Below are 12801 nucleotides of genomic sequence, written 5' to 3'. Positions count from 1 at the left end.
CAGTGTACAGACTGCTACACAGGCAGCAAGGGGCATCACAGCTGCTACATGCAGCTGGGTCCAGAAGAGTGGCCAAGCAGGAGGACTAGCGAAGAGAGCCAGCCCTTCTATACCATGCCCAGGTCCCATTGGGTAATCAGGGGGACTGAGGTTCAACTGTGAGTTCCACACAGTGTTGTACTGTAAATGGGCACCATACACCATGTTGTGCGGTGGAGAACACTCTGCAGGTCCCTTTCTTGCTGCTCTGAATCTTAGCCTGGAGTCCCTTTTTTTTACCACCCCCCGCCATCGCTAGTCAGAAGGTTCCATGCTGCAGAGAAAGGTAGCTGAACACTTCCACTCTTTGCTCCCCCTGTATAGCTATGAACAGAAGTGCTGAAAGGTAAGCTGTACATGGCCCCATGACTTCTAATGGCAGCCCTGTGGCCAAGATATTTGAAGTTAGTTCATTTTTTGAAGAGCAGTGTTTCACCATAAGCTCTCCTGATTTGGATTTCAAACACCTCCCCAAGGGCCATCTTAACACATGGGCATCCCCAGGCGCTGCCCAAGGGCCCCAGGTGCATGGGTGCCCCCCCTGCAGTCTCCATCCCCCGCAATTTTTGGTGCTCTACTGGCGCTTTGCAGGGGTTAAAGGTGAACCCCTGAGCCGCAGCATCTTACCACTGCGGCTGCTTGTGTGGGTTCATCCCATTTGATCAGAGCAGTACACACCCCGCCCACACAAGCAATAGTAGTACAATGCTCCGCCTCTGAGGTTCTCCCTTAACCCCTGCAAAGTGCCGTAAGAGTGCCGGAAACTGCGGGAGAAGGTGGGGGGGGGGGGGGGCGGGGGGAGATGGCATGCCAATTGTATACATTTAGCCCACTGACAGAGTGCCAAAACAGGTAATACCTGTGACAGCAGCTTCCCTGTGCTGTTTTGCTTGACGAGACAATCTCTGTATTGTACATTACTGCATGCTATACCGTACCCTTCTCCCCCCCTGTACTGTACCCTCCTGCCCTCCCCCCAGTACTGTACCCTCCTGCCCCCCCCCCACTGTATTGTGCATTCCTTTCCCCTCTGTACTGTGCCCTCTTGCCCCCCTGTACTGTGCACTCCCCCCTGTACTGTGCCCTCCTGCCCTCCCCCCAGTACTGTACCCTCCTGCCCCCCCCCCCAGTACTGTGCCCTTCTGTTCCCCCCTGTACTGTGCCCTCTTGCCCCCCCCTGTACTGTGCACTCCCCCCTGTACTGTGCCCTCTTGCCCCCCTGTACTGTGCACTCCCCCCTGTACTGTGCCCTCCTGCCCCCCCTGTACTGTACCCTCCTGCACTCCCCCCAGTACTGTGCCCTTCTGTTCCCCCCTGTACTGTGCCCTCTTGCCCCCCCCTGTACTGTGCACTCCCCCCTGTACTGTGCCCTCATGCCTCCCCTGTACTGTACCCTCCTGCACTCCCCCCAGTACTGTGCATTCCTTCCCCCCCTGTACTGTGCCCTCCTGCCCCCCTGTACTTTACCTTCTTGCCCTCCCCCCAGTACTGTGTCATCCTGCACCCAACCCCCGTACTGTGCATTCCTTCCCCCTCTGTACTGTGCCCTCCTGCCCCCCTGTACTGTGCATTCCTTCCCCCTCTGTACTGTGCCCTCTTGCCCCCCTGTACTGTGCATTCCTTCCCCCTCTGTACTGTGCCCTCTTGCCCCCCTGTACTGTGCACTCCTTCCCCACCCCCCTGCCCTCATTGCCTCATTGACCCCCATACTCTGCCCTTCTGACACTCTGTCCACCGCGCTACTTAGGCCTCTTTCACACGGGGCAGATCAGTCATGATCCGCCCCGTGAACACACGCTGGCTCAGCGGGGATCGCTCCGCCGATCCCCGCTGAGCAGGAAGATGACAGGTGCATCGCTGCACGCTGTGCAGCGACGGACCTGTCAGAGCGCCGCTCTCCCCTATGGGGGGATCGGATGATGACGGTCCGTAGTGTCCGTCGTCATCCGATCCGATCCGAAAACGGAGGGAAAAGTAGGTTTTTCCTCCGTTACACTTTTCGGATCGGAGCGGGGTCGGATGTCAGCGGACATGTCACCGCTGACATCCGACGCTCCATAGGGATGACTGTATGTCCGTTTTTCATCCGAAAACGGATGGATGAAAAACGGACATACGGATCATCCGTGTGAAAGAGGCCTTACTATTTTTTTGTTTGGATATTTGCGTTGATTAGTCTTTGATTTATTTAATTCTTGGGAGTACGTGTGTAAATTGAGGAAGGGATGGTAGGTGGCCCCCAGTGCATTACTTTGCCCTGGGGCCCATGAAGCTAATAAGATGTCCCTGACCTCCCCTGGATTTATGACAGGACTAACAGGTTCTGTACTCAAAGAAAAATAAATAAAACTAATGCAGGCACCACATGTCAGGACTTTGTAAATTGCAATATATTACATTTTTGTTTCTGGGTATAGATACACTTTAACTTGACTCCTCGCTGTGAGCCGATGTCACGATTTTTTGGGGAAGGCGGAGTCCTGCTTTAGACCAGCGAGCTGATTCATATAACAGATTTAGCCGTCGGTCGCCTGCCGCTTCCTCGGGCCCCGTATGCGACTCTCCAACGTGTCGCCCTCAGCTCCTGCCAGATAAGAAAGGATTTGGGCACCAGGAACAATTCTAGGCGGATGTGCGGGAGAGCGGCCAGAGAGCGGTGCGCGGAATGTTCTACGGGGGCATTCTGTTCCAGAGACATTATATATTAAAAAAAAAAGGCCATTCCCAGGTCACAAGGAGAGAGAAGGCTTCGTTCTTTCTCTGGATTTCTCAGGCACTAAAACCTAAAACGAGTTAACATTCTGCTTCTTTTTTTTTTTTTTTTTTTTTTTTTTTTTTATAAATCATTTCTTTTTTGCTTTTTTTTCCGTTTTGAGTTTAAATCATATTTTAGGAGCTCGGAGCTCTGGTTCCTATAGAAAATATAAAACCAATAGCTGAGCTGTCAGGCTGCAGATACATGATTGTTTTTCAGCCTTTATAAAGCAATAACACGCAGATCGGATTATGTTTTGATGAGCTGCGAAACGTTATGGAAATACTTCTCGGTAATGGCTGTGCTTAGGTTCACGTCCTGTGAAGCTCCAGATCTGAGAGGAGCCCCGAAAAAACAAACAACATCTGCCACTGTCACCTTAAAGCCCGGTTCACATACACCATATTACCAAAAGTATTGGGACGCCTGCCTTTACAAACACATGAACTTAATGACATCCCAGTCTTAGTCCGGAGGGTTCAATAAGGAGTTGGCCCCGCCCTTTGCAGCTATAACAGATTCAACTCTTCTGGGAAGGCCGTCCACAAGGTTTAGGAGTGTGTCTATGGGAATGTTTGACCATTCTTCCAGAAGAGCATTTGTGAGGTCAGGCACTGATGTTGGATGAGAAGGCCTGGCTCACAGTCTCCGCTCTAATTCATCCCAAAGGTGTTCTATGGGGTTGAGGTCAGGACTCTGTGCAGGCCAGTCATGTTCCTCCACCCCAAACTTGCTCATCCATGTCTTTATGGACCTTGCTTTGTGCACTGGTGCGCAGTCATGCTGGAACAGGAAGGGGTCATCCCCAAACTGTTCCCACAAAGTTGGGAGCCTGAAATTGTCCAAATGTCTTGGTATGCTGACGCCTTAAGAGTTCTCTTCACTGGAACTAAGGGGCCAAGACCAACCCCTGAAAAACAACCCCCACACCATAATCCCCCCTCCACCAAATGATTGGGACCAGTGCACAAAGCAAGGTCCATAAAGACATGGATGAGTGAGTTTGGGGTGGAGGTACTTGACTGGCCTGCACAGAGTCCTGACCTCAACCCGATAGAACACCTTTGGGATAAATTAGAGCGGAGACTGCGAGCCAGGCCTTCTCATCCAACATCAGTGTCTGACCTCACAAATGCTCTTCTGGAAGAATGGTCAAACATTCCCATAGACACACTCCTAAACCTTGTGGATGGCCTTCCCAGAAGAGTTGAAGCTGCAAAGGGTGGACCAACTCAATATTGAACCCTACGGATGAAAACTGGGATGCCATTAAAGTTCATGAGTGTGTAAAGGCGGGCGTCCCAATACTTTTGGTAATATAGTGTATATGCGGTGCGGGAAACGCAGGGAATCCCCGCATTGAAATCACATGGCGTTCATGAAAACCGCACCCCAAAACGGTTTGTAAAACGCAGTGCGATTGACAGAATTGGAAGGCATAGGTGTGCACACCCATGCGATCCGATTCCAGTGCAGGAACAAAAAGGGGTCCTGCACCTTTTGTTAGTGTGGATTTGGTGCGATTTCTGCCATACAAATCAATGGGCTCAAATCGCACCGCAAAAGACATTGCATGTGATTTGAATAGACATGCGGTGCAATTCCTGTCCAGTTCACATGCGGTGTCCCGTACTGCATCTATGTGAACCCAGCCTAAAGGAGTATACAGTTATCAAATTCTGTAAGATGTTGTAACTATAATTCACCAGTTTTTACAGCCATGTATGAAATTTGTATCAAAGTAAAGGAAGGGTTATAGCCTCTGTCAGTTTTTTTTTTTTTTTGCCATCCCTTTCCCATTGGGTAGCATTCCCTTCACTTCCTGTCCCATAGCCAAAAAAAGACTGTCATGAATCCAAACATAGCTTGTGATTGGACAGTGAAAGGTGAAAGCAGCACAGCAATGAGCTCATCTCACTGTCACTCTGCTCTCTCCTCCTATCAGCACGCTTCTTGTCAGCACAGGAACTGATTGGCTCCTTGTTCTGCTTCTCTCTCTCACTTTCCATCCCTGCAGTATGGGGGCTGCAAAAAGCTGATACCAGCTCCCATTCAGGTACTTACAACGCCTACGTGTAAAACATGCATTCGATGATGTATTAATGATGAAGAGCTGCATTATATTGTTTCTGTCTTTTAAACCTGCCTGGAATTCAGCTGTCGTACAACCTCTCCCCATTTCATTCTGCTTTCCACTGACCAAAGCCTGAGCCTGTCCAAGCCATTGCCCATGGGGAGGTCCATTACAGCTTGGGTAGAGGGAGCGCTCCGACATACTTTGCCTTGTGTGCTGGAGGAGCTTATCTCAGCTCTGGGTAGAGGGTGCACTCTGACATCTTTGCCTTTGGTGGGGAGGTGCACACTCCATCCATTACAGCTTGGGTAGAGGTTGCACTTTCACATCTTTGCCCTGGGTGCTGGAGGACCTTGTCCCAGCACTGGGTAGAGGGTGCACTCTGAAATCTTTGCCTCGGGTCCTGGAGGACTTTGTCTCAGCCTTCGGTAGAGGGTGCACTCTGACATCTTTGCCCTGGGTGCTGTAGGACTTTTTCTCTGTACTGGGAAAAGGGTGCACTTTAACTTCTTTGTCTTGGGTGCTGTAGGACCTTTTCTCAGCCCTGAGTAGAGGGTGCACTCTGACATCTTTCCCTTGGGTGGGGAGGTGCACACTCCATCGATAACAGCTTGGGCAGAGGTTGGACTTTGACATCTTTGTCTTGGGTGCTGTAGGACCATGTCTCAGCCCTGGGTAGAGGGTGCACTCTGACATCTTTCCCTTGGGTGGGGAGGTGCACACTCCATCGATAACAGCTTGGGCAGAGGTTGCACTTTGACATCTTTGTCTTGGATGCTGTAGGACCTTCTCTCAGCCCTGAGTAGAGGGTGCACTCTGACATCTTTCCCTTGGGTGGGGAGGTGCACACTGCATCCATTACAGCTTGAATAGAGGTTGCACTTTGACATCTTTGTCTTGGGTGCTGTAGGACCTTCTCTCGGCCCTGAGTAGAGGGTGCACTCAGACATCCTTCCCTTGGGTGGGGAGGTGCACACTCCATCCATTACAGCTTGGGCAGAGGTTGCACTTTGACATCTTTGTCTTGGGTGTTGTAGGACCTTGTCTCAGCCTTGGGTAGTGGGTGCACTCTGACATCTTTGCCCTGGGTGCTGTAGGACCTTTTCTCTGTACTGGGAATAGGGTGCACTTTAACATCTTTGCCTTGGGTGCTGTAGGACCTTGTCTCAGCCCTGAGTAGAGGGTGCACTCAGACATCCTTCCCTAGGGTGGGCAGGTACACACTGCATCCATTACAGCTTGGGTAGAGGTTGTACTTTAACATCTTTGTCTTGGGTGCTGTAGGACCTTGTCTCAGCACTGATCCCCTTCGCATGTGCTGTCCAACAGCACAGCGTGCTCAGACAATAAATCCGCCCCCTCCAGCTCAAGATAAATCTAACCCCGTTGGACACCCTATTGTCAGATGTTCTAATGATCTGTTCTCCACATTCTTAAACTTGTACCTTTTGAGTTTGTTGCACTCTTTCAAATCTGGACTCATATGGGCTGAATCACTCATCAGCTTCTCTATTCTCTTGAGCAGAGCTGTGGGAGTAACTGCAGGCCTTGCAAAGCCATGTGGGAGAGTCTCCCTCCTCCTGCTGCATTGCCCACATAAAAAAACAAACCAAACGCAGCAGGATGAGAATGAGACACCCTCAGGAGGGTTGCACCAAATGAAGAGAAGCAGAAACATCCCAAACTCCAAGCAGGACAGAAACCGAGACCAGAACTAGAACAAAGAGGATCTCACCCAAGTGACAACATCTAAACCCAAAATTTTGGTTGAGTCTGGATACTCTGCTGGTTCAGCACAGTGCCGGAAAATCAATCACAACATGAACGAAAAATGCCCAACAGAGCATTGCTTTAGAAGCATCCCACACGCTCACACACATGCAAGAGAGCAGAGGCGGACAGACGGTACCTGTTATGTCATCGGGAGATGAGGAGTCGCTGTCGGAAGGGGCGAATTTCAGGTTTTCGTTGCAGCCACTGGTCACAGACAGGCTCTGTGATATCACTAGATCTAGCATTTCCTTGCACCTGTAAGACAGAACAGGAAAAAAAAAAAGAAAAAGATAACTAATGTATTCCAACGAACACGCCTAAAGAAAATTTCCTGCGCCACATAAATATTAAAACGCACCAACCTAAATCTCATTCTGTATTTAAATTTCATTAAAAGATAAAGAAAAAAATGAATAACATTCACTGAACTTATTCCACCTAAGAGAAAGCGGGATTTTAAATGAAGAATATCGGGTTCCTTGGGGACGCGGAACACTTTGGCGCCGCTCGTCTAATGAGAAAACGACGTTGGGGTCTCCAGCGAAAAAAAGCGTTTTTTTTGCTCTGTGGTGAGTCAAGGGGGGGTAATGTGAGCGGGACCGTCAGGTGTTCGGGTGGCAAGCGAGCGTGAACGCGGTTCTATTATTCAACAGAGTGTGACGCCGCGGTCCCAGGCCGGCTTCGCTCAGCATAAATTAAAGAAAGTGTTACACTGGCTGACAAGTTTTATAGAAAAAAGTGCGGATTGGAACAACCGGATGCAATGGGAGATCTCGCAATCTGACTGTGCCTGGGGTGGTCAGTTTTCGACAGAGAGCCTGTGGTAACGCCATTTCAGCGTGTGTTCAATCATTGAGGATAATTTGCTAATTTTTTAAGACAGGTAGTAATATAGCGCCGACAATTTATACAGTGCCTTCCATATACATTATATCTATATATATTGTACATTCACATCAGTCCCTGCTCTCAAGGAGCTTGCAATCTAGGGTCCCTAACTCACATACAGTACTTAAGCTCTATTCACACCATGCAGGTGCAACAAAGAGTGCAAGCGTTTCTGTGCGTTTCCTGTGCATCGTGCGTAGGGCAGCCCTACACATCCGAAACGCGTAAAAGAAGTCCCTGACCCTGATGCTCAAAAGAAGTCTTTTACAAACTAAGGCCCCTATCTTACATACTTATGTGTGATGAAGCGTGCGCGCGTTTCTGTGGAGTTTCGACGGGTTCCCACGCATCAAGTGTAGGGCAGCCCAGTGAAATACATGCATGAGAAATGTGAAAAAGAAGCCTTTGACCCTTTTGGAAAGTTGCACCACCCAAAACACAAGGAATTATTGAATTAATGGTACTGCCGTGCATCTTCTAAAGGGCAGTGCGTTTCAGTAGGTGTAAGGAAACAAGTGCAATTTTGGCCCACACAGCTTTACACATACCAGGCAGGGCCGGATCTAGACTGTCTGATCTGGGGGTGCCAGTAAAAAAATAGTCAGGGGGCATACTGTCAACACACATTAGAGTTCCCCCTCTTCACATCAGAGTCCCACATCACAACAGAGCTCACATCTGCCCCTCCCTTCACAAACAGTCAAATATTCACTGTGGATGCTTATGTAAGCATTGATAGGTGAGATAGAGAGATACAAAGTAACATTATTTATAAGCATTGCCCATAGGTGAGATAGAGAAATACAAAGTAACATTATTTATAAACATTGCCCATAGGTGAAATAGACAAATACAAAGTAACATTGTTTATAAACATTGTTCAGATGGGAGATTACCCCAAACACACCTCCAAGACGACCACTGCCTTGCTAAAAAAGCTGAGGGTAAAGGTGATGGACTGGCCAAGCATGTCTCCAGACCTGAACCCTATTGATCATCTGTGGGGCATCCTCAATCGGAAGGTGGAGGAGCGCAAGGTCTCTAACATCCACCAGCTCTGTGATGTCATCATGGAGGAGGGGAAGAGGACTCCATTGGTGACCTGCGAAGCTCTGGTGAACTCCATGCCCAAGAGGGTTAAGGCAGTGCTGGAAAATAATGGTGGCCACACAAAATATTGACACTTTGGGCCCAATTTGGACATTTTCACTTAGGGGTGTACTGACTTTTGTTGCCAGCGGTTTAGACATTAATGGCTGTGTGTTGAGTTATTTTGAGGGGACAGCAAATTTACACTGTTATACAAGCTGTACACTCACTACTTTACATTGTAGACAAGTGTCATTTCTTCAGTGTTGTCACATGAAAAGAGAGAAGAAAAGATTTACAAAAATGTGAGGGGTGTACTTACTTTTGTGAGATACTGTACATGATTCTGCACAGAACGGCCACCCTGTAGCAGTATATCTTCTATGGGGTGGTCAGCAGTTGGTTAACCAGTTGCCACCAAAAGAAAGCTCTATTTGTGGGAAAAATCTAATTTCCATAAATTGAATTTGGTAACAGTGTTGTATGACTGCGCAATTGTCAGGTAAAGTAACGCAATGCCGTATCACAAAAAATGGCCTGGTATAGGGCAAGATTCTGAAGTTGGGGTTAATACCGCTTTAACAAAGGCGTACGTCTACTGTAGTCTTTGTGTTCAGGAACTTCTGTGCACATAGGATTTTTTTGTTCAGTTGGTGAATCAGGTCCAATGAATCCTCTTTGGATTAAAGATATTTATCTTATCTCTGCGGGGAAGCTAATTGTAGGGAACGGCGCTGATATTTTCTGTCAGCATCCATCAGTATGAGGAACAGTATTGTCAGAACATCCAGATACAAAGTACCAATCACTAACAATCATTGGCACAATGATACATAACAAGTGTAACATTTCTGGATGAGATCAGCAGAATAACATTTCTTCCTGTAAATGGTGAGAGAGCAACATAAAAAAAAAACGAAACAATGTAAGCAGCATTTGGTTTACTCTGCGTAATACTGACCTAATGTGATACAAATGAGGGACACAATGCCCCTTTCTGCCGGTTCCAGACGTTTTAATAGATAACATGAAAAATCTGCACTTAATTAGCGTGTAAACGAAACAAGACAACAGGAATCAGCGCTGGGCCGGCTGCGGTGGCACATACACATCGCAGATTCGGAGCCATTTGCTAGGCCTGTCGTCACTCGGATTCCCCCGAGGCGTCAGCGATGGTGGGGGAGGCAGGACGGGTATAAAAGCCGGTGTCAGGGAGCGGAATTCAGGGGATGACAGCTGGAGGTGGGGGCAAAAGAGGTGGTGGGGGGGGACTGGACTTCAAAGGCTCTCGGCGCTGCAAATGGATGAAAAGCAGATGGAACCCCCAGCCAGGGGCTCCGGAGACCACCGCAATCATCAGAACGCCAAAATGACTCTGCGGAGGACACCTCAACTCTGGGGAGGGGGCAGATACAACCTGTCTGCCAGGAGATGGGAATCCACCGGGGGGGCAGTTTATGGACCTTTTATAGGACTTGTTCTGCTTCAACATCACATCTCATAAATGGTACGAGAACACATGCGTGAAATCGCCAGGCAGCGGGAACAGCGATTTACAGGGCAAAGCCACGTAACCCAATGACTAGAGGGGGTTAATGTCATATAATAATTCCAGGAAACTTCAACATAGAGAATAGAAAGCGAGAAACAGACAGTGAAGAGGGGGGGGGGGGGGGCGAAAGATAAAGAGGGGTAATAAAAGAAGAAAAGAGATAATAAAAAGTGAGAGAGAGAGAGAGAGAGAGAGAGAGAGAGAGAGAGAGAGAGAGAGAAAAGGGGAGAGAAATAGAGAAAGACTGAAAGAGATTAAAGAGAGAGAAAAAAGAGAAAGGAGAGAGAGAAATAGTGAAATGAAGGGAGCAAAGAAGAGATACAGAGATAGTTTTATATATTATCCAAAACTACTTTTAAACTTGAAATACATTTCTTTACAGTGAAATTGAACTCAAACGGTGAAGCTGTATTATGTTACAGGGAACATCTATAAAAATGTTGATAGTGTACTACCCTACAAAATGTACCTTTTTGTCTGGAGGTTCTTCTGGAATATAGCAGTATCCTTCCTGGTTATGCGAGAGTGCCTACGCACTCCTGTTCTGTAGATTCATAACTGCATGTCTGCAGTATGAGATCATCTAAGGCACTGCTGCCTCTGAATGATCAGGAGATTAGGAGTCAGGATCAGGAGTCTCAGGAGTTTTGGAGTGAGTTTTGGTGATGTCACCGCTGTGCTGCTCACTGTTCTCCTTGCTGGACTGGAAGCTGTACCTGAGGACCTGCAGTACAAGGATCTCCCTGCTTCCAAGCTGGTACTCTCTGGAGATTTGGAGTGAGATCTGGTGATGTCATTTCTATGTTGCTCACTGTTCTCCTTGCTGGAGAGGCAGCTCTACCTGAGGACCCGCAGTGCAAGGATCTCCCTGCTTCCAAGCTGGTACTCTCTAGAGATTTGGAGTGAGATCTGGTGATGTCACTTCTATGTTGCTCACTGTTCTCCTTGCTGGAGAGGCAGCTGTACCTGAGGACCTGCAGTGCAAGGATCTCCCTGCTTCCAAGCTGGTACTCTCTGGAGATTTGGAGTGAGATCTGGTGATGTCACTTCTATGTTGCTCACTTTTCTCCTTGCTGGAGAGGCAGCTGTACCTGAGGACCTGCAGTGCAAGGATCTCCCTGCTTCTGTTTAATTAGTTCTGTAATCTGTGCTTCCGCCACCAGTCCTGAGATTGCCAGTCATAAGGGGGAAGCTCTGACATGAGTAATCTCAGCCATAGACGGAGCAAATTAAAAAATTAGCTTGATTCCTCCATCAACACCGACAGTGTTGATGGGTGAATCCCTCTCGCTGAGCCATTGTGTCCTTCCGGCAGGGGCCCGAGGGTTACCGCACCCGCTGGGAGAAGACAGTGATTATTGCTAGCGACTATAACTGCCGCTAGCGATAATCGCATGTAAAATCATGCCAGGTTGGTTGTACCCAAGTTGATTGATCGATTAACTTGGGTACATTCAGCCTGCCTATACATGGTTCAAATCTCGGCCGGTTCCGGGGTACCGTCTAACTTAAGCAAAGCCCTGTCTCTCCCAACATGGCCGCCTCCACACAGAGACACAGTGCAGAGCAAGACATGGTAAGTCAGTAATGGGGAAAAGGTCAGCTGATGGAAAACTATGCAATACTGGTAACTAGTCCTTTAACCTCTTGCCTTTTTTTGGGAGCACGGCTTCCAGAGCTCAGTTTCCCTTTAATACTCTTGTCAATGTGCTGGCAAAAGTCTAATTTCCATGGACGAATTATTCAATACACATGCCAATTAGACTAGAAAGACTCCATAGATCATCGCTGTCCCTCTTTTGGAACCTATGTCCTCTGTTCCTTTGTTCTCATTTTCTTTTTGGTTTGATGTATAGACAATCTACTTAACCTCCATCCATCTATCCAAGGGCTAACATACTAGATTTGTTAATTTCCAATGCTGAAATAAAGGAAGAGTAGCCATGAAAAATATATCACTGGTTTTCACCAATCATTTTCTGTAAAGGAAATGTTCATGGTCTAGGCCAGGGGTCTTCATATTTTCAAAAACAAAAGGCCAGTTTACTGTTCTTCAGACTTTAGGGGAGCTGGACTAAGGCCATTGTGAGGCCAAAATACTAAATATCCTGGCATCAGTGGGAGTAAACAATGCCCCATCTTGGGTGTCAGTAGGAGGAATTGTGCCCCATCATTGGTGTAATTTGGTCGGAAGAATCATGCCCCATCGTTGCTGTCACTGGGAAGGACTGTGCCCCATTGTTGGTGTCACTGGGACTGGGAGGAACTTTGCCCCTTGTTGGTGGCAGTGGGAGGAATTGTGCCCCATCATTGGTGCCATTGGGAGGAATTGTACCCCATCATTGGTGTCATTGGGAGGTACTGTGCCCCTTAGTTTGTGTCAGTGGACAAAATTATGCCCCAATGTTGGTGTCAGGATATTAAATATTGCCCCAAGGCTTGAATAAAAGCAAGCAAAGGGCTGAATCCAGCCCCTGGGCCACAGTTTGAAGACCACTGGTCTAGGCTAATGGAAGCATGATTGACTGATATATATTTTGCTGAAAGGTGTTCCACCTTCTCATTTACAAAAGCAAAGAGGGAGGTATGAGGCTTTTATACTCTAAAACCTACTAAAATGATACAAACATT

At 47.9% G+C, this 12801-nt stretch overlaps 1 protein-coding gene across 1 annotated transcript in view; it reads right to left on the bottom strand.

The window, feature by feature from the left end:
• Nucleotides 1–12801, bottom strand: part of EYA2 (EYA transcriptional coactivator and phosphatase 2) — a gene marked incomplete in the record, with an annotated part of 119458 nt that overhangs the window by 86955 nt on the left and 19702 nt on the right. Inside the window, 1 exon segment of the mRNA XM_073607201.1 lies at nucleotides 6778–6896. Coding sequence (XP_073463302.1) covers nucleotides 6778–6886 — 109 coding nt within the window.

Source organism: Aquarana catesbeiana, linkage group LG12, assembly GCF_042186555.1.
Source record: "Aquarana catesbeiana isolate 2022-GZ linkage group LG12, ASM4218655v1, whole genome shotgun sequence".
Taxonomy (NCBI): Eukaryota; Metazoa; Chordata; class Amphibia; order Anura; family Ranidae; genus Aquarana; species Aquarana catesbeiana.
This window is presented reverse-complemented; position numbering and strand designations above follow the sequence as displayed.